This window comes from Notechis scutatus, chromosome 1, assembly GCF_049901735.1.
Source record: "Notechis scutatus isolate UNSWTSFEM ecotype Mainland chromosome 1, rNotScu1.2, whole genome shotgun sequence".
Classification (NCBI taxonomy): Eukaryota; Metazoa; Chordata; class Lepidosauria; order Squamata; family Elapidae; genus Notechis; species Notechis scutatus.
Window position 1 is genome coordinate 111808808 of NC_142009.1, and position 25934 is coordinate 111834741.

The 25934-nt window shown below is 36.0% G+C and overlaps 1 protein-coding gene across 1 annotated transcript in view; it reads right to left on the minus strand.

Moving 5' to 3' along the window:
* Positions 1-11724, minus strand: part of UFL1 (UFM1 specific ligase 1) — a 29380-nt gene extending 17656 nt beyond the window's left edge. The window contains exons 1-7 of the mRNA XM_026666585.2: positions 11615-11724; positions 9199-9344; positions 7333-7361; positions 6521-6618; positions 5328-5442; positions 3187-3317; positions 1459-1517 (exon numbers count right to left, since the gene is read on the minus strand). Coding sequence (XP_026522370.2) covers positions 1459-1517; positions 3187-3317; positions 5328-5442; positions 6521-6618; positions 7333-7361; positions 9199-9344; positions 11615-11691 — 655 coding nt within the window. The 5' untranslated portion in view covers positions 11692-11724. The remainder of the gene's footprint in view (positions 1-1458; positions 1518-3186; positions 3318-5327; positions 5443-6520; positions 6619-7332; positions 7362-9198; positions 9345-11614) is intronic.
* Between the last annotated feature and the right edge of the window lie 14210 nt (positions 11725-25934).

The window sequence follows — 25934 nt, forward strand, 5'->3', positions numbered from 1 at the left end:
AACAAATCTGACACCGTGCTAAGAAAAATTCATACGTGGTTTCAGGCTTCCAAGTATTATCAAGTGGAAAGAATGATTTCAACAGGATTGCAAATTTAAGCATGGAGAAATTAAATGAAGGCAACCAAGAAGAACAACAAGATCGTTTACAGCAACCAATTTATTTATTTAATATGCCATTTTAGTCTTCTGATTCTAAGAGGCTTACAACACATGAGATAAAACATTAATAAAAGTACACCCACTTGTAAAACCAATAATAATAATAATAATAAACAAAAAGGTAAAAATCTATAAATACATGCATATCAAATTAGGTCAAATTCTCTCTTGAAGATAACTGTTTTCATTATCATTCAATGCCATTAGTAAGGGCACTTAACTTGGGGTAAGCTATTACAGAGGGAGTGAGTCATTCTGATATCACATACTTACTTCTGGCTAGTTATTTGGAACATCTTATTAGACTGCATGAATCGAACAAATTGTATATGATGACAGTCAAGATAACAAGGGCCCAAACCTACTGGCAACTAAATTGGATACAGAAGTGAACTGGCAGCCAGTTAAACAGATGTTATCTTTATGTAAGCTATTGCTTACTGTAGCAATTGTGGCCTCTTAATCATTTTCAAAGGTAGCCCCACCAAAAGTAACTTGTAGTAGTGTAACAAAGTTTGAGCTACCATTTTTTTAAAAAAAGAACAAAACTGGTAAATGTGCTGAAGCTAGTCTTGGCTTTAGCTTCCATCTGCTGATTCAGCATAACAACCTGGGAATGCACATCACCTCCTTCGGGGGCAATGCTATCCAATCAAAAGTTAAGGGATGAACTATTCCATCACACAAGCAAGTTTCACAAACGAGGTCTTGCTAGAATTGAGTCCTTGTCTGTTTTGTCTCTCACAGCCTCTCACAGCCTCTCATAGCCACTGAGTCAGGACTTAGATACATTTCCTATTCAGTGTGGGACTGACATCTAAAATTTGATATCACAGATGTATTGAGCAACAGCAACCCTGCAACCCTCTGCCAGCGAAAATAGAGCTCGGGAGGGCCGCAGAGGAACCACGGGCTAGTCCCTTGCTGTTTCCAGGGTCGCCCTATCGGCCAAATCTAAGCACCCCGAGGGCTGGATTTGGCCCATGGGCCTTGAGTTTGACACCCCTGATGTATATTTTTAGTAAGATCGGAGATAAAGTCAAACATTGATGCATTCCACACTGAAGTGCCCTACAGGTCCTTCCCTAACAGTACCAGCTGAGTACTGCCCACTGAAGAAAAAGGAGTACCAATCAAAAACCATGTCTCCAATTCCCAAGCTCTGCAGAGGCCTCAAAAAGTTAATATAGTTGCTTATAGAGATGTAGCAAGAAAATAGATAATGAGCTTGTTATCACTTTGAAATGCCACTTTTACTAAAATGGAAAATAAAGAAAGCATCTGAACAAAACTCACAGTAAAGCAGTTGTTCCTGAAATCCATGTCGAGTGATTAGGTTAATTATTGGTGTAGGTCTAAGAAAGAAGTGACATAAGCATCATGTCAAATACCATGTCACCATGTCCTGAATAACCAGATATGATCTTCAGTACAGATGAACTGTTTTCTAGAGTTTGCTGTGCTCAATAACTGTTTTTGTTTGTTAGCACTGTAATACAATGAAAATGTGTGGAAATTTGGGGAGGATGCATATCTTACTCCTAAATAACTATGCAGGGATCACCAATTAGCATCCCCCCTTTTGTTTCTGTTTTTAATGGCCTTCTTTGGCAAATAAATTAATGAATATGAAATGCATTTCCATCTTAGTTTTAAGGCTTTTATAAACTAGAATTTATGACAGAATTTAACTCCAAATTAAACATTTATTTACCACTTGAATTATTTTAAGTATACCATATCATAATGACAACTCTTGGTACAAATTTGCATGCTAAGGATGTTCTTCAATGTAACAATTCTAAATATTAAGGATCCAAAGTGAGTGGATCTCAATTAAATCAATTTTTAGATATTTTCCATCATATTGCCATTTCAAACTTTCCTTTTTCGGTTTTTGTGCAAGACCACTGTTTCACCTAGTGCTACATACTTAGAATTAGTAAATTTACTCAAAATGTTGCTACTTGTATAATCAATTGTATAAGTCAACAAACAAGTTTTAAGCCTCCAAATGAACTGTCAGGATACACATGGGAAGGTGGAAGCTACTGGGCTGTCTAGACCATGCATTTTTTGATGGGATTTTATGAATCACCAATGGTCTGGGGAACATGTTTCAAAAATCAATGAAATAAGAGCAAATTGGAATAGAGGTAAAAAAAAAAATGGATAGCAGCAAGAAGCTGTGATGTATGAATGTATCCTTTTTCCGGTCTCCTTTTTCCCCCTCTTTCTTCATGAAGAGTGTAAAAAACAATTCCAGATTTTTCCTATTGCTCTATTTAGATTTTTTGTGTATCTTTTATAACTTTTTGTAAGATTTTATTAAGAATGTAATTTGCCCAAAGCAACTAAAAAGCAGTATCTTGACAGCTTTGGGAACTCATGTAGTTTTGAATGTATTAGAGCAAATATTTTCAGAAACTAAACCAACATTTACTTTTATTGATAATTGAAATGTATACGAAAAGTTGTTATGAGATTAATGGTCTCAGATTTTTTAAAAAAATTAAATACATGTTTTATTGTTTTAAAAATGAGGTATAAAAGAAAAAAATACAGAATAATCTTTCATGCAACTGAATTTCACAATAGATACAGTGCTACCTCAGGATTCATCGTTATTTGGTTCCAGGAGATATGAATACCAAAAACAATGAGTACCAAACAATTTCCCCCCATAATGTAGTGAGTCACAAGGCAGCCGACATTGAAAATTTCTAGCTTGTGTGTTGAGTACCAAACAAATGATGAGGTATATAAGTAAGTGCCATTGCTAGTTTAAAAACTGAATGGCTGATGCTAAGCAAACAACAAACAACTCACTGTCAACTCATAAAATATTTCTATGGTCTTTTAGACCATAGCTTTTCACATTGCACAAATCTAAATTTCATGACAATCTGTGAAGAACAGAAGGCTAAATTATTTTACTTGTACCTTTAAAATACACATTTCATCAAAAACATTTATAAACATATTAAATTACTCATAGCCATCTTTGCATTTTCTTTGACTTACCGGGTAATAGCCCGGAAGAGACCACGAATACGGGCCCGATGTCTTGTGACAAATGTATTAGTGAAAATCACCCCATGGTTATCCTGATCGAATTGGCCATGAATAATTTTTCCCAAGCGAACAGAAAACACCTAGAATAAAAATATACCAATTAAGAGAAGAATCACATTACATGGTATTATGCAGGAGAAATTCTTGTGCAAGAAAATTCTAAGTTCAAAACATGAGTAATATCTAACTTGCACATTATCTTATTTTACTTGTACATTAATATAAGAAAATGATTCTTTGGCTGCACAATATTTTGTTCATTTTAGAGATTAATTGATCTTGCTAATATGTAATTCAAATGTTAAAGAATGGACCACTATCACTCATTGTCTATTTGTCTTCCTGTCAATTTGCCCTGCTCCTTTCCATTTACTTCTCTTATATGCCAATACACAATGTTTCGTATGCCATGAACATCAACAGGTAGGACAATAATTACTGACTGACAACACCCATCATGGCTTGGTTAATGAAAGTTTTTATATAATGTTTCTTATTAAGTTAGGAAAAATGCAACAATGGTATACTTCTAGATAGATTTAGGGGATTGAGAGCGGGCAGTACAGTGTTATGTGGGTACACACCTCCTTTCTCTGGGGTTGATTTCAGATAATGGAATTGAGGGAGGAGAGATCCTACCCCTGGCTCCTAGTGTGCAGGGGCCACAGGGATTGGTGCTCTCCCCTCTCCTGTTTTAACATCTAATAAGATTGTGAGGTGAGCTCATCCATATCTATGGGTGAAGTATCATCAGTATGGTGGCGATATCCAATGTATATTTCTGTTCCTGGTCAACTAAGCAATACTATGGACATCTTATCCTGATGTCTGGAGGCTGTGAAGGTCAGGATGGGAACAACAAACTTCAGCTGAAGTCTGGTAAGATTAAGTGGCACTGGGTTTTGGGAGGCTCCCGATTCTAGGACTACACCATCTCTGATGCTGGATGGTGCTGCAGTGCCCCAAACAGGCCTAGTGTGCAGTCTGGGAGTCTTCCTGGATTCTCAAGTCAGGGAAGTCATGGCAAGGAGTGCTTTTGCCTAATTTCATACTATGTATTAATTGTACTTGTTCCTGGATCAATGGGCCCTATTCATGCCCTGGTCACCTCCCGGTTTGATTATTGCAATGCACTTTACATGGGGCTGCGGCTGCCCATGAAGAGTATCGATAAATTTTAGCTGGTGCAAAATGCAGTGGCATAAGCAGTTATAAGTGTCTCCGGTAGAGCACTGCTGCATGAGCTGCATTGGTTACCAGTTTGCTTCTGAGTCCAATTCAAGGTGTTGGTAGGGATCTTTAAAACCCTAGATAGCATAGGACTGGTTACTTGAGGGACTGCCTTTCCCAATTTCATTTATCCACCCCACCAGATCTATCAGAATGGATACGTTATAGATTCTACTATCTAGGGAGATACATTTGCTGGGCCCTAGGGCAGAGGGCCTTTTCTGCTGTGGCCCCCATACTGTCAAATCTCCTCCTCCTTCTAAGCTTTCAAAAGTCTCTTAAGACCTGGTTATGCCAGGGGGGCCTGAAGCAAATGAACTAGTGAGGTGGCACTATCTATTGTTTTTAGCCGTTTTATGGTTTTTTAAAAAACTGTTTTTAATATTTGTTAATAATGATTTTATATTTTATTGTTTTGTTGCATGCCATCCAGAGCCACTTGCTTGTGAGATGGACAGTTATATAAAATGGATAAATTAATAACTCTACTGTTGCCTACATCCCACCAACCACACAATATAAGCAACACATTAACACAATCTCAGAATTCAAACTACTTTTGTTTTATAGAGAATTTCATCAAAACAATCATATAATTGGTACTTAGCTTCTTTTCATAATTTAAAAGCTACCTTACTTCCTGGTTATTAAGCAAGCAGTTGCCAAGGAATTGGATACAACCCTAACCCTAACAATGTGGCAGAAAGAACTTAATGAAAGCTGTGCATATGAGATCAGTTAAGATTTAAATCTCAAGAGAAAATAGTGTTATTACGTTACATTTAGGATATATCTGGCAATCAAAATAGATACCAAAGTGAAACAGTTTCAGTGAAAAAAGTAATTTTCAGATGAATTACCTGCTTCAAGAAGTCCCCTGGAAGGTCATACGTCTTGCACAAGTCAGATATTTTCACTTGGCCACATTCCTGCAACTTGTCATTTATTTCTTCTGCTATGTGATCTAAATAATTTCTGATATGACATGAAAAATCAGTATTGGTGTAATGTTTCAAATGTGCTATTAAATATACATCATATCAGTATTTGGTTTAGGAGCAGTACTTATAAAACAGAAAAGATATAGCTGTATAGTGCCTGACTATAAAACTTTCAAGGAACAGAGTCATTTTACTCAAATAAAAGCTTCTGTCAAGTCCATATTTTCAGGGAGCTGATGAAGCAACAATTTCACGGTTTATGGAACATTATGCTACCATACCTCTGGATCTCTGTTTCTTTGCTGGATTTTAAGAGAGCTTGAGAAAGGTTAGTTTGTGCCTGTCTCTAGTAGAGGCTATTGTTTTTAATGTTGTTTTTGCTTACTATTTTCAATCTATTGTCTTTTCTTGTAAGAAGTCCACAACCAGTGTGTAACAGAATACAAGTGCACACAAGTCTCTATAACTGAAAAATGGAAACAGATATATATATAGCTATTTCTTTGTTCTTGTTATTCTATGACTTCCATGTAGTTTATAAAATTTGGTACTTCTTTCTGCAAAAATCCCAAGTTCCAAATAGTATAATGTAACTTAAAAGGGAACTTTTGTATGTATTAAGATTTTTAAAAATTTCTTTGTCTCTTTTAGTAGTCCCCAAAGATAGACTACTTGTTACTGCTCTCATTCACCTTCATTTTAGATATTAGACATAAATGTCTCTGTTTTCACTGTGCTATCTCTTTTTAGCTCTCCTCATCCTAGTATTATTTAGTAATCTTATTTGAGTGAGATCTAAATTTGATATATTAAATAAATAAATAAATAAGCAACATAACGTAACATAACAACATAACATAATTCCAGAGTGCTGTTCTTTATTTTGGATTTTTTTTTAACCATCTAGACAGTGACACTATGAATTTCAAGACAGACCATTTGTCTCCAGTTTAACAAGAAAATACAATATATTGCAGTTTACAATAAAGTCTAGAATAGCATTTTGATTGGGTTTGAAACCTGAAAGGTTTATGTAAATACAGATGAAGTTATTCCTAAAAATTATGTCTCAATCATAATTAGGTTGCATTTAATTATCCTAAGGAACTCACTCATCTATAAGTTGTCCCAATACCAATCGAACTGTTCGATCTGATTTGACAATGTTGTTAGCTCGGTTCTCAATATGAAGCAGATCAACGTTTATTATCTGACAGAGCAAAGAAAGAAGGAATATGTTAGTAATTAGTATTTTATAACTGTCACTGACTGGAATTCAACAAATTAACAGCAGTTGAAACAGAACAAATGTAATAGTTTATAGCAATCATAACGTATCTGGTTTAACAAATACTGTAGTGTAGCAAAATAAATCTAATTTGTTACCTCCTGTTAAAACAATTTCCTACATAATTTAGCAGCTATTTCAATACACAAAATTTTAACTAAAATATGGATCTGAAAAAGATCAAGACTAGATAAAACACAAAGTAATATATCACTAAAAATGTTATAAACCAATTCAAAATACTTGAAGTTTTAGAAGAAAAAAGGTTAATTGAAATGAAATATTATATTTCTGCATGCATCGGTGTATATTTTTATTTATTTATACACTCACCAATATTCAACACTGGATGAATAAAAGGAAAGCTTTCCTCAAAAAGTTACAACAGCTTTAAGAGAAATTAAATTAAAACAATATGATAGAATATTTTAGTATGAATAAAGTATTTAACTACAAAATTATAAACATAATAGAAACTAAGTAGGTGATATATACAATGATTATAAAATCTACAGATATCAAATAGAGTTTATACCTCCTTTAAAAATTATTTAATGACAGAGCTATTAATAATACCTATAAACTTCAAACTGATTTAATAAAGGGAAAATAATGTTTATAATAAGATCCAATTACCTGTTGCAAATCCACAATGTTCACCCGACCTGTAGTAAGATAAAAAATCAATGCCTTGAAATATTAATATTTGTTCATTATGTTTTTCATTTTGACTTCAAATCTCCAAAGTAACTTGGGGCAACTTTAAGCATGAATTATATCTATAACTGCTGCCTATAATATTTTCTCCAGCACGGTTGCTCCCATCTGTACTCTACTTTCATCTGTATATACAAGTAATTCTCAACTTACGACCAACATTTATGTTGCTAAGTAAGACGTTTCTTAAGTGAGTTTTGCCCCATTTTACGACTTTTCTTGCCACATTTGTTAAGTGAATCACTGCAGTTGTTAAATTAATTACATGGTTGTTAAGTGAATCTGGCTTCCGCATTGACTTTGCTTGTCAGAAGGTTGCAAAAGGGGATCATGTGACCTCAGGACACTGTCATAAATGTGAGTCAGTTGTCAAGCATCTGTCAATCACATGACCCTGGGGATGCTGAAATTTTCATAAGTGTGAAAAATGGTCGAAAGTCAGTTTTTCAGTGCCATTATAACTTTGAATCGTCATTGAGTGAACTGTTATTAAGCCAAGGACTACCTGTATTCTCTTGCACTAAGGAAAACGTACCATTTATGATGCAGAACAGGACTTTAAAAGCAAAGACTGAATCAGCACCACCAAGAATAGTAAAGATGCTGACTACAAAATGCTGAGTACAAAGATTCAAAATAAGCTTTACATTGACATGGCATCCTATTTCGGTAAAGGGATTGATTCAATGATTTTTTTTTTAAAAAAATCAGGGCATAAAGATGCCTTCTTTCCCTGCGAAAGTAAAAATGAAATCAGCTCAATGCAAACATTAATCTGAGTAACGAAAGAACCAAGATTCCTAGGGATGAAGTCTTGACAGCGGGTTTTTTTTTACATTCTGCAATATAAACTGCAGTCGTTTTTTGTAGAAACATGATATAATCCTTACAATGAACTTCAAAAGTGCTAAACTCTTATCATCTCTGTTTCATGGGCTGTGAAGGCGTTGCTACAAGCATCACAAGGAACACATTCACAAGAATGAAAGCTGCCTTGGAAAGTATTTTAATATTACAGCAATACTGCCTTTACATCATGCAAGGAGGATGAAGGAAGTTATGCAAGATTTGTCAAATAAATGTCATTGGAGGGGGAAAATATTCAAAGCCATTGTAATCCTGAATCACACTAAGATACCACACAGCACTTCTTATAAAAATGCAAACAGATGAGATCTACTTTTTGTTTCTTATTCACTTCATGGATAAAATATCAGTGAACTAATGCAGTGATAAAAAATGTGTCCAATGAATTGTTTTAACAATTTTATTCAATACAGATATGTAATTTTCCACCAGAGACAAATTATGCGCATGGAATCCATATAAAAATATGTTTCTTGTCATTCGCTCTAAGAAATGACCATTGAGTATTATATTAGCCAAGCAATATATAACTTGACAAAAGGGATTTCATACACCTACTTACCTGATGGGAAATGTCATTAGTGAAATTTCTGAATAGAGATGTTTAGTGTTCAATATAAATTTAAACAAAATTATTATTAGCATTTTGGCTAATGCTTTTAGAAATGAAATGTCTAAAATGTTTCTCTTGCTAAATTCAACAATCTAATGGTAGGAAAATTCAACTGGAAATGTGGCTTGGTAGAATCTCAGTATCTACTATTAGGCACTGTACCATTATTTCAATTTTAAAATTATAATTATTCAATGCCTAAATAAGAAAGATACACATTTCAGTAACACTTTTTTTTAAAAAAATAAGTGATGTTTAACAACAAATTATGTCAATTTTTGAAAATTATATCAAGGCACACTTACCACCATGAATATGAAGTTCATCACGTATTTCTTTGCTAATCTGTGCAGGAGTAATATACTCTTTTCCATCAAGAGTATGCACTACATCCAACTGTTTTTCAGCAATTAACTTAGAAACAATCTCTATGCAATTACGTTCTGACAGCCTGTAAATTGAAAGAACAGGTAAAGAGAATTTGCATGTAATCTGACTTTAAATGTGTCATTTTTGCCACTACAGGTAGTCTTCATTTAGCAATTGCTTCAGAAAAGCAACTATTTAATTATGGTGATTAAAAAGTAACTTGGCGACCAATGCCTACATTTACAATGCTTGCAGTCTCCCTCTCTCTCTTAGTCATGTACAGTATTCAATATTACAATCAGTTAAGTTGTGTTGTCCTGTGTCAGAACTTCCTTCCCCTCTGCCCTTGCAGAACAAGCTCTCTTCCTCAGCTACTTTTCTCCACAGCACAGTGCATCTCTATTGCAAATTAACAAGCTCAGCTGTATGAGCTTAATTAGTTGATTAAATCTCTCCAGGACGGCTGCTGCTTGAAATTGACCAGACCTTAATCAGTTTCATATAAAGGCTTTTTAGTCTCTTACGCAGCTGGTGGCAGGAAGTGTGAGGCAACAGACTCTAATACATTCCTTTCAGTGTGTATACTCCCGTCTGCCTGCTTACTCTCTTGTAATCCCTTCCTCTACAATGAATTTAAATAGAAACATTAATTCTCTTCTTGCTAATTATTCCTGCGCTTGGTTGACTGATCCAAGTGATGGGGGAGTGAGGAAAAAGGACTATAACATTTGCCCTTTTATCCAGTTTCCTTGTGAGTTGAGCTCTGGAAACTTTCCCCACATTTAGGTTTAGCTGGCTGTTTGGGGTTGTATCCTTCTGATACTGTAAAGCAACAAAGAGCTGAAGTAAAATCATAAGCATAGTCACTGTCACATAATTTTAACGTAGCAAGTGCTATCTTTAATGACCAAATAATTGCTAGAAGCAATTGTGATTGCTACATAAGAACCTCCTGTAATATATTGTACAGATATATCAACAATCTATATTTTAGATATATTTGTTAGGATAATTTTTCTCTACATGTATAGAACCCAAATAGTACCCATTTATACCTGTGTAATTTTAAACATTTTCAGTAATTGATATTTGGAAATAATGTCCATCTCCCATGGTTTAGGTTAAATTAGGATTATGTCAATACTGGTGCTATCTGACAAAAACATACATACCAGCATTGTGATATGTGCTACCAGTCAAAATTAAAAGTTCAAAGCTGCCTATAATTCAGGCCTGGACCTTCTTGTCTATTTTCTATCAAACCACACCAAATTCCCAGTATCCAAAATATTTCATGAACATCTAAATACAAAGAGTAGTATGTTCAACACTTTATATTTTGTACCTATTTCAGACAATGACTTGAAACTTATCAGAAATTCAGCACCAAGTGCTTTTAAAATTGTATAGAACTACAATTATATGAAATACATTTTAAATATGAATCATGGAGACTACTATTTCAGAGTTAAACACGTTTAAAATCAGTAGGGTCAGATTGATATATTCATCCAAGCAAGGTTTTATGAAAGCTGATTTTCCCAATGTTTCTTATTATTGTAACTTCATTTCCCCAAAATTCTGTTTCAAGAATCCTGCTGAATTAAATAGCTTTATCACCATGTGTTTTTTTTTATAACACCACTTTCTTTGTCAATTTCCTGTTATACAAGCTATGCAATTGTTGAAAGGAATAGTATGAAAGTCTGCAAAGGAAACTGGTACTTCAAGTGTTGAACATTTGAAGATGTCACCAGGAAAGCTCTATAATAAACATGTTTGAGACAGGAAGCCCACAGTGGTAAATTTCATGTACTTTCCATGAAGAGCAGCAAGGAAACCCAGACATGTTGAATAGATAAATACAGATACATGTAGGCAGAATTTTTTTGTTTTTGTGGATCTGGGCTTTGCCCTTTGATAGTAGGCTTACAGGAAAATCTAAGCAAATCCCATGATTGTTTGTTTAGTTCATGGCATGAAGAAAACCACCATGTTTGTTTAGTTCCTGGCAAGGAAAAATCATAACAGTCAATCATCACTTCACGGCAGCAGTCAAATAGGGAATGCAAATGATACTTTTGAAAGGAAGGCAAAAAAGAGCAGCTCTAATTGAGAGATTACGGTAGACTTGTTCAGAAGCCTCCCCTTTTATTAAAAGCGGGAAGGACGCGCCGCTTTTTCCACAAACATTACGGTCCTGACATGGGGCAGAGAGTTAAGGGGCAACACAGCATTGGAAAAGCGTCGCTCGGGATGGGGGGGGGGACGTGTATTCGTGAGTGCAGCGAAAGGATGCGCGGGGGGGCTTTTTCCTCGCTCTGCCCACCTAGTACTTTCCCCTCCCCTCACCTCTGCGTCGCCTGGGCGAACTGAGCGGATTGAAACTGCTGGGACAACTTAAGGATTTCTTCCCACGTAGCGGCCATCGCAGCCCCGGGTTTGGTCGGGGGAAGGTGGAGAGGCGACGGAGCAGGGAAAAAGGGGCGTGTCCAAAAGAAGGCTTCGAAAGTCACACGTCAGCTCAACGAAGCCTTCCCAGCGACCGGCCGCGAGCAGGAACAATATTCCTCACGTCTTCGCATAAAAGGCGCTTCGGTCGGTGACAGCGCCACCTGCAGGAGAGATGGTCTGTTAGGGCCGGTAGAGCAGAGATGCGGGATAGTCGCGCGCTTCTGAGTGTCTTAAGACAATCGTGGCAAAGTTGTGGCTCTTTTGCAAAAGGTTCCTTCGCACGACGTTTTCTCTCCCCCAAATCTCTCCCCCCCCCAGAAAAGTCTAAGGTCTTGTTAGAATTGATCTTGACAGGTGGAAAACTCCACGGGAGCTCACCTGTACTCCTTCCACCCAGCTGACCGATAGCAGAAAGCTAATAAATGCAAAATACACACACACGCACACAAAGCCCCCAACAACAACCATACCCCAACAACAACAATAGCGGGAGCAGGAACCTTTCCCTCTCCACGCTGTGGTCGCGTTTGCAAAACATCAACGCAACTGAGGAGGACAATGACTAAAGGATGAAATGATAACCTACCAATTCATTGCCGCCTCAACTGAACTTCTTCTAAAGAGAGAGAAAGAGAGAGAAGAGCCCAGAAGCTGAAAAGCAGTTGACCCTAAGGGAGCTTGGTGATTTCTGATGTTATTGCATCTGAGTTGGAAATAAATAAGTGCTGCTCCACAACTATGACAACTATGACAACTGGGTTCGAGAGGGACATGGAAATGAGCCAGAACAAATGGTGTTTTTAGATGCCCGAAAGATGCAGAGGTACAGTCTCCTTCAAATCAAGTTTTATGCCTGGTCGACAGTCTATGTAGTTTTGCTTGACAGAAATGTAGAACTGATATCTCATGTTTTTTCCCTGGAGAATTATTATTACCTTTATTGTCAGAGTACAACATGTGTACAATGAGATTGGCTGAGCCTCCCTTCATGCACCCCACTCCCAACACAACTCACAGTGAGGACAGAAGTCCCTAACCCAGTCCCAATGTTATTACACTATGTGAGCTTGTTGCACAACACGCTGGCCCTGCAAGTCTATCATACTAAGTTGACATGAAGTTATTTTCCGTTCAGAAGTCTGACAGCCCACGGGTAGAAACTGTTCTTCAGCCTGTTGGTGCGGCTGGCTATGCTTCTATATCTCCTACCTGATGGTGCTGACCAAAATGTGAGTTGTCGCTGAGAATTTTCCTCACTCCTCTAAGGCATCAAGCCCTAGCGATGTCATCTAGTGGTATCAGGGAACAGCCCACGATGTTTTGTGCTGTGCTCACCATCCCCTGTAATTACCGCTCCCAACATGCAGTCCTGGATTTTCTAAGTGTTTCCCCATCTAATAGCTGTTCAGGCGTGATCATACTTAGTTTCTGATTCCAGGCAAGTTTAGCAAAGTACTTGCCACTTCCACCAAATGCAAGAAACATTCATTGTTGAGTGAATACATAAAGGATTGTGTTACGTTAAATGATGTATAATGCATGTCAGCGGACTGCAAACTTTTAAAAACAAAGTTAAACATTGCTGTTAAACTTGGTAAGTGATCACATTTTGGACATCCTTTCCTGTGCTAGTCCAGAGGTTGTCTAGTGTAACTCCTTGGATGAGGATGTTTGCTAGAGTGATCAATAATGGCTGGATAGTGTTCGAGGAATGAATATTTATTCATGCAATAAAATTTGGGAGATTTGGGATACTGAAGGACAGAATTTATATCAACACCTTCAGGGGAAACATCCTTTCAAATTGGTTGTTATAAATATTGAACTGGCTATTACAATCTATTGAAAGGTATCTGCTGGCAGGTAAACATCATATCCAATCAATATATTTCTACAATCAAAGTTCAAATTATCACCTCACCCCCCCAACATAAAATTACTGAAATTAGTGGTATGAGATTGACAAATATGTCAAATATGTCTGTAGAGATTCTCAGTCATCCAGGTCATGGTTGTCCCAAAGGTACTTTTCAGAAGGCAACTGGACTTTCTTGTTTTTTCTTTTGAAGATGTTTCGCTTCTCACACGAGAAGCTTCTTTAGCTCTGAGAGGATAGTGGGGAACGGAAGAGTTTATATTCTTTCAGGTATACAGTTTGGAATGAATACCCTTTGACCTGTGTGGGAGTAGGAATGGATTTTCAGAGAAGAAACAGCAGATTACAGGAACCAGGAGAACTCAGGTGACCCTGAGGGCACAGATAAACCTCCAAGTGCTTCAGTAACCCTAAAAGGATGCAAATGCTCTGCAAGGAATATAAATCCTTCCATTCCCCATTATCCTGTCAGAGCTGAAGAAGCTTCTTGGGTGAGAAGTGAAACATCTTCAAAGAAAAAAGAAAAAAAAAAGAAAGTCCAGTTGCTTTCTGAAAAAGCACCTTTGGGATATCTTCATTGTGGATAAGGGTGAGACAAGGGCAATGTCACTGAGGATGTATGACTGAAAAATGATTCATGGTTGTGACAATGAGCTCTCTCATTCGATAGTATCAGCTTAATGGGGCAGTGAAGTGAACATTTATTTTATTAATTTCTTAGATATCACTTAAAATTTATTTTGTAATTCAGCACTTTATATATTTCATGCAATCATTCTTCTGAATGCTCCTTACTCTTCTAAGCTTTGTATAAAATTAAAAAGGCATTATGGGAAACTAAATCTAGTTTAGAATACAAGGAATACCAAAGATATCTTACATAAGATCCTTTCAAGCCTGGGGAGAGTTACCAAAAAGGACAAATGGGGCACAAAAAGAGAACATATTATTTAAACTTCCTGGCACTCATAACAACTGATAACCTTCCTGGCACTCATAACAAAAATTACAGTGAAAAACTGTGAAAAAAAACTCTTAGATCTACATTTAGATGAAATAACCTTTTCTAACATCGGAAAGACTAGTTTTTCAATCACAATATTTTCCAAACCTTTATTTCCAAGAAGATATGCTGGCAATAGAATAGACAATGACATACTTTTCAAATTTTACCACAGAAACGTATGAATCATGCGATCAACACATTACAGTGACTGAAGATTTGAAGTGGCTGGATTGAAACGGATTGCTGGAATCAGGAAACAAATTGAATAATGGAAATCTAAGTTATTGAATCGAAAGACAACAGCAGATAATTTATAAGGTCACAAGATGTAAAAGTTTGAACGACTACTGTTGTGTAAAACAGTCTCTCTCCCCGCTCCCCCCAAAAAATCCTCAAAATCCTCAAAAAGCTGGACAGTATTTGATTTAATCAAGTTTAAACCAGATCTGAACTGCTATATTAGAATCTCATATAGAAAGTGGTGTCATTTTGTTAGGAGCTAATCTATGATTTATTAATTTAGTTCAGTTCTATGCTTCAATGGCTTTTGCCTTGGATGGCAATCTTAATTAATAAATTTACTACCAATTCTTTTAGCATATTCTAGCTAATTCATACCTAGGGGCAAACTTGATCTGTCCTTGGCAGAAAGCTCATTCAGCCAAATCGCAGCTCAGAGGGAAGTTAAAAACAAATTCAAGTATTCAAGTTCATATACACTCCATATACACTTCATATATATTACTCACTGAATGCAAAGAATGGATGCAGTTTGCTGGCAACATTACAAGAAAACAACATCAAACCAATCTTACAAACAAAATATGAAAAGGAATGATGTGAGATGAAATCATTACCAAGATGCAAAGCAAATTACAAGTAGTCCTTGACTTACATTTAGTTCATTTAGTGACCAAAGTTACAACTGCACTGAAAAAAAGTGACTTACGACCATTGCAGGATTCCCATGGTCATGTTCAGCACTTGGCAACTGACTCATATATATGACCGTTGCGGTGTCCTGGGGTCATGTGATCCCCTTTTGTGACTCTATCAAGCAAAGTCAATAGGGAAGCCAGATTCATGAAACAACCGTGTGACTGTGATGACCCGGGGCGTGGCACAAAGGCAACACAGTCACATAAGTAAGAAAAGTTCCTTTAATACCTCCATCTTTGCCCCCAATGTACAGTTACCTTCGGCTGGAGAAAAAAAAAACTCTCCCAAGAACAGTCTTTAAGTGGAGGAAATTCAGTCCGAAACAAAGTACATATAAACTGTAAATAAAAACCCACACAAACCATTCTGCAGCAATTAACTGGACAGGGCAGGATAAGGAATTGCAGGCTTCAAAGGCCAACAAAACACACACAGTTGGGAAGACGCCAGGAACCCAGATAAGCCTCGACAAAACAAGATAATACACAATTTGTTTCCAACAAGTTGCTGTGCACAAACTCCCTTTTTAAACACTGTTCCCAGCTGCAGCTAATGAAGGGAATCAGGGCCCTTTCCTCCCTGGTAAGCCATGCAACTCACCTTGCTCCCTTCTCCATTCCTTCCTGTGTGCCTAGGATGAAGAGGGGGATGGGCCTGGATCTTCCTCTGAATTCCCTCTCCCTTGCTCTACCTCTCCCCTCCTCTGCCCAGCTGGACTGTGCCCTTCCCCAGTTTCTTCCACAGTCAACAGAGCCATACTCCCACTCCCTGTCAGCTGCTCGGCCTCCCCCCTTGGAATCAGATTCTGATGGGCATGACAGTGACTAACGGAACAACTGCAGTGATTTGTTTAACCGCTGTAGCAAGAAATGTCATAAAATGGGGCAAAACTCACTTAACAAATGTCTCACTAAACAAAAGAAATTTTGGACTCAATTGTGGTGGTAGGTTGAGGACTACGTGTACTGAGTTTGGGCTTTAAAGTTTCTTTTTTTTAAAAAAAGTTTTTATTCAAGAAAAAAATATTTTAGAACGAGAATCACGTTCTCACATTTTACAGTGTTTTCATAACAGTGTACATCTCTATTAGTGTTAACTGAAATCATTTACTACACAGATATCTTAAATCTAATTCCTAATTTCTTACTTATCTATGTTATTAATAGGTCGTGATACATTGTTTGTTTTTCTATGTTACTACACTACTACACCTATATACATAGCTATACTATACATATATACATAGCTATACATTTATCCTTATTTCTGTTGTTCCATAATATTTCTTTAATCATTTTCACTATACATCTTTATTTCCTTTTCATTTAACCATTTGTACCATGTATTCCATGTTGTAAAAAATTCTCCCTCTTCCTTGTTTTTTAATATCATAGTTAATCTAATCATTTCTGCGCATTGGTAAATTTTGTTGATTACTGCTAAAACTGTGGGTACCATTGTTAATTTCCAATTTTGGGCAAAGGCTATTCTTGTTGCTGTGATGGTGTGTAGTATTAGATGCTATTGTTTTTTACTCCATGACAGTTCTGATATTCCTGATAAGAAGGTCTCTGGATTGAGTTTAATCTTTAATTTTGTCATCTCTTCCAGCCATCCCTGTATCTTAGACCAGTATTTTCAAGCTTTGGGGCATGTCCACCACATGTGAAAATACCTTCCCTGGCTATGATTGCACTTCCAGCATTTGGGTGACATATTGGGAAACATTTTTGCCAATCTTGCTGGTGAAAGGTGCCAGCAGTAGAACATTTCTTTTATGCTTCAGATTTAGCCTTCTTTTCTTTCTGACAGGTCCAAGGGCAAAATATCGGTGACAAGATGTGAGGAGGAGGGGATAGGTCTTAACTTTGAATTATCACTGACTCATCCTAAGTCGCGGACTACCTGTGAGTGTATAGTAGCATTTTAAGACTTGGATTTTTTTCAGGGCATAGATAATCTTTTTCTGAATATGTGGGGCAGGAGGATGAAAGCCCATAAATACCGAATCATTTGAAAAGAGATCAGCCCAGTTTATTTTGATCACTGTCAACAGTATTAACACAATCCTTTAATCCCATCTCTCAAAATAAATCATTCAGTACTATTGGGGTCCTTTGACATGCATTCATGTGTATATCCTAGATTAGATTAGTGATCACAAAGAAACATGTGGCATCTAAGCATTGCTTCAAGGTGTATTCTTTTTAATCAAGACCCTATTATTTAGCGCAGATCTCATTTTTTATGGAAAATATGATAGTCTGCATCTTATATGTAAGTATACCAAATCTCTTCCTTTTAGTGTCTTGCCATCTAAATTTTTGGCAGCTGTAAGTAAGCAAATAACATGTTTGTTATTTAAATTGGCTGTAACACTTTAAAAGAAAATGTTTGGGCAAAAATATTTTCACCTTGAAACGGTTACTTGCACCATTTTTGTGGCGTGATTTATTATGCCGCTATCCCGTACATCAATATTTTTATAGGTTCAAACGTTTACTCTATTCAGAGCTATGAATCTAGGAGTGCTCCCAGGTCACAAATACACTCTTTCAAGGGAATGAAGGCCCCACCAGACCCAGCTGGAGGGACCAAGAAACTATAAAAAGTTTTTTGAACAGCAACTACAATTGTATAGGCAGTCCTCAACTTATGACCACAATTAACCCCAAAATTTGTGTTGTTATGTGAGATATTGCCCCATTTTTCAACCTTTTTTTACCACAGTTGTTAAGTGAATCATTTCAGTTGATAAGTTAGTAAACTGGTTGTTAAGTGAATCTGGATTCCCTATTGACTTTGCTTGTCAGAAGGTTGCAAAAGGAGATCACATCTTTGGAACACAGCAACGGTCATAAGTATGAACCAGTTGCCAAGCATCTGAATTTTGATCACATGATCATGGGGATGCTTCAAGCTCGTAACTGTGAAAAATGGTCATGTCACTTTTTTCAGTGCCCTGAACAATCACTAAATGAACTGTTGTAAGTTCAGGACTACCTATATTTCAGTTTATTATGTTCCGTCTAATCCCTTTGGTTTCCAAATGTTGGGTAAGCTGCCTATTTCTCTGCTCCATTTCTGAGACACCTTAACCCATAATGATGGATCATTTCCTTCCTGTCCTGTTTTAATCAAAGGCCTTCTTGTCTGTTATTGAGTGAAATAGAACACCACTACTGCAATCCTGGGAGCCTATTGTGGTGATGCTCTTGGCTGGGATTTGAATAGTAGAGGAGCACCATATGGCATTTTTTCTCAGGAAGTGCTTTATGTCCACACAATCATATTATTTTCTCTTAGGTCACCAGTTTGTTAATATCCTGTTATTGGTTACGTTACTGAGATACATTATTGAGAATGCTGAATTGCATTCACTCAATAACTACAAAATGAACCTGGATTCTTTTCCTGCTCTAGGTGACTTTCATAATTCTCTTCAAAATAAAGTTCTGTTCCAGCCTTTGAATAAGTTTGAACTAGGGTGAAAGGCTGTTGTTGTGCTTATTAAGACAATAATTGATTGATAAATTGCTCTAGGCTTTTCAGTAAAGAAATAAAAAGATTTGCAGTAGTCAAAACAACTATAAATGGAGGAGGGGCCGAGGGGGGATGTTGCTTGTGGTTTTCTTTATCATGGTTTATGCTTTTGCCTTTACTTGCATTCCTCCAAAAGCAATATTACTGAACTCAGAAGAAAAGCGTAATAATTTTTTTAAAAAAAATTATATTTCAATCCTATATCAAGACAATATTGTTTGTTTGGGTTTAACTTAGGTGTTATTTGAATGCAGCTGTTGTACATTGTAAACCACAACAATCAGTAGTTGGCATATGTTATGAATAAAGTCAACTGTGGTTAATTCAACAACTAACAGGACTTAGTGAGAATTCAGTCTGTGGCATAACTTAGAGGAGGTATCTCTAGATTTTGGATTGGTATCTTCTATGAAGCAACTGGAGAGAGAGTTTCTATATAGAAGGTAGGTATGAAGTGCTTTACTGAGTATCAGTATTTTAAAAAAACTGAGCCAATTGGTTTAGGGATTAAAGCACCAAGCTACAAAGTGGAAGTTCATAAATTCTAGTCCCTTCTTAGCCACAAAAGACAGCTGGGTGACTTTAGGGCAGTCATTCTTTCTCACCCAACTCATCTCACAGGGTTGTTGTGGGGCAAATAGGAGGAGGAATGTGTGTTGGATGTGGTTGTCATCTTGAGTTATTTGTGAAAATAAAGGTGGGATATAAATAAACACACTTGCTCAGCTAAATGGATTTGGACAGCAGAAAAGACCTTAGTATTAATATATGAATAGTTTTGAATAAAACGAGTCCTTTGGAAACAGTGAAAATACTGCGAAACGACAAGTATGAGAAAATAACATCACAATGATATTACAGTAGATAATTTAGCTTAGCAACTAAATACTTAATGCAATGTATCCTTGATAGTGTTGATATATATTGCATACATACTGCATAAAACTGTTTTATATGCAACTTTTCCCTGTGTCTTTGTTTTTCTTTACTTTTCTCGTAGAAAAGGGATAGAAAGCATAATATATGTTCCACTGAACTGAAAGATTGTAAACTTTTAGGTCATTATTTTATTTTTGGTTTTTTTTAAATCAAACTTTCCTGCATGTTTCCAGATAAACTTTGGGTTTGTTTTTGTTATATTTTCTTGTAAAGCTGTATCAGAGTGATTTAGAAACAGGAAGAAAAACTGCTTGTTGCTATATGAAGATTAATTTGAAAATGTATATTTCTAACTTTCTATCTGGAACACATGCTGTGAGCTAAGCGATCTGAGATCAAGGGACTTGTGTTCATTTCAGTTACTTATTAATTCAAACTTGTTTGTCACATTTTAATGTTGTAAAAATAAGAATCATTTTTCTAAATTACAGTTTCGTGTAAAATGGGGACAAGGGAGGAAGCAAGATTTGTAATAGCTACCCCAGAATGGATAGTTTTGAGAATAAATTTGAGGTTTGGAAACACATGGGACGAATTGAAATTGGGGGCAGTGTGTGTGTGTATGTATGTGCGTGGGAATTTTTTCTTGTTTTTTTGTTTTGTAATTCGCTCCCTTGGATCATTTTCTTTTGTTTTTATTAATGCCACATTTATTTAAAGCCAATTACAGTGTTCCCTGCCCTTTGTAATATTCCTAGAATATACAGATCAGAACCTTATTTATTGAGTCCCTAGTTCGATCACTTCATGGCTGCCCTGTAGCTTTTGAAAGCACTTACAGAATTGCAGATAATTCAAGCGACTTTCCTCCTTTTTGCAATTGTAATGAGACCTGTATTTACATTTGTTTCCTATTTTAAGAAACCCGATTAGATGAAGTTGTACTGCTTTGAACTCTGAAAACAAACCCTGATTATGGAAAGGTTGCCCTGAAGACATCACAGATAAATAAAAGAGAAGAGAATATTATTTAGTAAGAAGAAATGACCATGTGAAATTGTTAATAGCCAGGTGCTGCTTATAATGGGATGAGTAAGGTGGCTATTTAGGTGACAACAGAAGCAGTTTGGGAAATGACATTTTAATTAATTTCTTTTTACAGCTGTCTTGGCCTTGTCTATGTAAACTGTTTTAACTTAGTTGATGTAATTATTTTACAATTGGTAAACACAGAGATCTTCTGTATGGCTGGGGTTTTGTGTGTGTGAGTGTGTGATTGGAATGTCCCATTTACTGACAATTTATTTAGTCCTTGATGATGCCAACAGAGTGCAGTTATGGTGAAATGTGCATCTGGAGAATTGAGGAAATCTTAGCAAGAGCACCACAGTTTCCTAGGGAGGAGGTTCTACATGTCAGAGAGAAGCCCAAAATAAGGGACTCTGCAATCCTGAACTGGACGGGGAAGATTTATTTTGTTTTGTTTTATTTTATTTTATTTTTATTCATTTATTTTTGTCAAGCATGTACTAGGTGACATGTATAAGTATAAACATAATTATGAATACATGAAATGGATACAAATAAAAAGGAACATTAAGACAGGGACAGTAGGCACATTGGTGCGCTTATGCACTCCCCCTACAAACCTCTTAGGAATGAGGTGAGGTCAACAGTAGACAGTCTAAGGTTAAAGTTTTGGGGGTTTGGGGAAGAAACCACAGAGTCAGGTAGTGTATTCCAGAGTAGCCACACCTTAGAATCTCTCAGAATATATCTATTAAGCTAGAAGGTTATAGCTTTAGTCTGGCAATATTCTGTCTCTGCTAGATGTAAACAAATAAAAAAAATAGTTGGATTTCACAGTGTTATCTTTGGGCTTGAGCCTGATAGCACTGCATAGTCCAATATTTGTATGTATAATTCTTCCCTGATTTGACATCATGCAATTTTTTTCCTTCAAAATCAATCATACCCAACATTATTCAAATATTTAAACATTTCTTGGTTCTTCTCTTTTCCTAGAGAAATGATTTTTTTTTTGGTAGTATCTCCCAGATTCGTGTAGTCACTTATTCAATCATACTGCTTGTCTTCTTTCAGTGCAAAGTAGTAAAGCTTATGTTGAGATTATAATAAACAAGTATAAGGATTATGAATAGAAGAAGTAAACTGCTGATATGTTCTTTTCTTGTCTTTTTATAGAAAGCTTTTTTTTTAAAAAAGAAAAGTCTGCTCCAGGAGCCATCTATTATCAGATGAAAACAGGCAAGGGCAATCACTGAATGTCAGAGACAATTGATGGTTGGTCATCTGAACCTTCTCTGCCAACTGAAGTGGACAAAACGTAGTGCCACCATCCAAAAAGTAAAGGTACATGCAGAATAAAGATAAAAGGAATAAAGGTACTTGCAGAGTACTGTATTTGATATTGAAAAAAGCAAAGCTGGGTAACAATAATTTTCTGAAAAGGCTTATAAGCTATGAACAGATTTCTCCATTTGAAAAAAATAGCTATGAGGTGGTAGGAATTTTACACTGGATAATGAGGAATCGTAAACATTTGAAAACTTTTTGTCTTTATGCCTAAGATTTATTTTTAAATTTCTAGCTTCCAAAATACAGTGTGAAAGAAGAAAACAAAACAAAAAGAAAGGAAATGTGGATAGACAAATGCTACTATTTTGGGGGGGGTGTGTGTGGAGTTTTGGGAAATATGGAGAGGCCTTCATGGCATGGGTCCAGAGTATCTAAGGAGCTGTCTCACCCCAATGGGATTGGCTTGTCCCATTTGCTCCAACGGAAGAGGTCTACCAAAGAATTTCAGCTGGCAGGATCTCGGAGAAGAGCCTTTTCTGTTGTTTCCCCCTGCTCTTTGGAATATTCTTATCCTGGAGGTGAGCTCAGCCCCCACACTTCTTAAAACCTGGCCTGCCAGCTGGCCTGGAGCCATAATAAGGGTGCATAATGGTGACGGTGACTTATGGAGTAGAGAAAGGGATCACTCTCCCTATTTGGCCTATCCTTTGCTTTTTACTTTTTATTTAATCTTTCTAAATTTTAATTTTTTGCTTATCTTTTAAAAATATTTTTTCTTTTGTAACCACCCAGAGTTGCTGCAAAAAGGAGATGGGTGGCATATAAATTTCATGCATACATACATACATACATATTTTTGCCCTTAATGTAGATTTCTGAATATAACATTAAAGAGTATCATTTTATTATGGTTGTTGCTTGTCCCTAACTGAAATCTGTAATTCCATTCCATCCTTAACAAGAAATTTTTAATCAAAAAATTAAGTTAAATCACACACCTGCTGTTCAAAATTGGGATCCAAATTCACAGCTTATTGCTAAACAAATTCAATGTGGCATGGGAGTCCAAGTTCTGAACTGAGGCTTTATAATTAACATTGCCATCTCCTTCAGGTTAACTGAGAAATTAGCTGTCACTGTTAGCAATTTCTAAAGATTGGCAGGGTAGCTCATTTTCCAAGTTGCGTTTTGGATATCAAAATTGGTTACCGCATATGGGTCCTTCTTTTTCATTTGTAGAATTTTCCTGAGGAAGAAAAAGTTAAGTATGCTTTGTCAAACTTTCACTGAGAGCCAGACAAACATTTTCTGTCAATTTTGAAAGACATTCAAAATGGCAAAATGTGACTCTCCTTGGAACAATTACCTGTGGTTTACTGTAACGCTATTCAATTTATCAACTCAATAAAACAACATATACCTTTGTGGAGTTCTGTCACTAAGCAAAGGGAAAATAACATATAACTGTTTTCTACACTGAATGCCATTCCAAACCAGGACCTTTTATCATTTCTGCAAAAAATATGATTTACATTTTAGTAACTACGGTATTATGTGAATATTATTTTTGCTTTCCTGGTTTCATTTCTTTCTTTTCTTATATTTGACAGTGAACTCTAGATGGCAGCATAGATGAGTGGATATTGAATGATGGAAAAAACACTTGCTCTAAGCAAGTATTCAGACATGATGATAAATATTTTCCCCTTTATCAATAGATCCATTGTGTGTGTGTGTGTGTGTGTGTTTGTGTGTGTATAAAATAATTTCTGTATTATTTTCATTATATGTGTGTGTGTATATATAAAAATATAATTTCTGTATTATTTTCATATATATATATATGTGTGTGTGTGTGTGTGTGTGTGTATACACGTGCGCGCGCACACACACCATTGAGTAAAAAATCCAGGGGAGATAAGAATAATACAGAAATATATATAAGGTCACAGGATAATTCTGTTAGCCATAGATTCAGGACAGGCTCAGAATGCAGTAAAATAGGAAAAAACATTTTGTTTGAACCAATATTGCTTTAAAAACTACCCATGTGTACTTTATTACATAAGATCTCAACAAAGTATTTGCCATGTAAGTCGATCCTTTAAGGGTGTCAAACTCGCTTTGTCACAGCAGCGTCACATGGCGTATCATAATTTCCCTCCCTTTAATTGTTATAAAGAGTATTCAATTAAATTAATGAACATGCCCTCAGGATTGAAGATGTATCTATTTTTTGTTTTTAGAATAGAAAGAAATTAGGGAAGAAAAAGTAAATTTAAATAATCTAGTACAGTGTGTGCCTTCTTCATGATGTTGATCAATCCTGTTCCAGCATGCTCTTGTATCTGTTCTGTTTGTGTGTGAGTGTGCTTTGTCTGAGAAATCTTTTCATTTCCGGGTAATTTATTGCATTCACAGTGTGGATATAACAGTTAAATTATTAGCTAGAAATATTCTTCTTTACCATATCATGTTTTTTTAGCAGAAGAGAATCTTCCACACTTTTTGTTTGTTTTAATTAATAAGATTGTATCAAAAAGTTACGTTACAATACAGTATAGATTGATAAAAGCATTCATTCTGAAGGGATAGCTAGATTCAGAGTTATGACTACGTAGCTTTTCTGTGAGAAATGAAATATATGGGGTCATTGTAAGAGATAGGCAGCCATGTTAAGTCTTCTAAATAAATAAATAAATAAAATTGGCAAAGCTGCTGAGATAAATTAACCATTTTAGATTACAGATGGTAACCTAAATGCTAAGTAAAGCAGAAATAGGAAATTTTGCTCATAGACAGAACTCTTCTGTAAGTGCACTTACCGATTCCCCAGCAGAAATGACAGTGTTGACAAAATATCCAGATGGTTACATTTTTGTTATGTCTGAGTCCAAGATCTTGACATGCTTGATTTCATTCTCATCTCTCTCTGTCTCTCTCCTACAGTAGAAATTGCAGAAGAACCATGATAGTCAATGGTAACCAAAAACTAGAAGTCTGATACTACCTTTTCCAAGTCACAGATTTTGCAGTCTGCAGTGTAGAAAGCATAGCATGAATGAAAACCCTTCTCTTTATGAAACAATCTCAACAGAGCAGAACGAACTGTCATTCAAGGCCTCAAGAATAACAGTAGGTTCCCATTTCTATTGTTTTCTTTAATAACACAAAAATAGAAATAGGAGCAGAACACACGATAAGAAGAGGAAAAAGGGACACAAAAAAGTGCTTTAACAAAGTGCAAAAATATGACAAAGAAAGAAATGATAAGTGAGTTATAACAATGTACAGTTTTAATTCAATATATACTTGTCTAATGGAAATATTATTCAATATTTGCATTAGACAAATTTCTAATCAGAAATATATATTTGATATATTTATATAAGTACTGTGTTCTACATGAATGAGTCCCATTTTCATTGCACTTGTCTATACAATGTCTATAGGTAATCTGCTCATAAGTGGCACATGCAAGCAGGTTTTCAATTCATTGACTAAATAGAACCATAATGATTTTTTCCAGTGCTAAAATATCAGCCTCTTAGCTATAGTAAGGACCTAGAGAATCCATTTATGCAGTCCAATTGTCAAATTCAATGTTTTAGGTATGTAGTTATCCTCTGAAAACTTTTATCTTTTGTCACACAAAC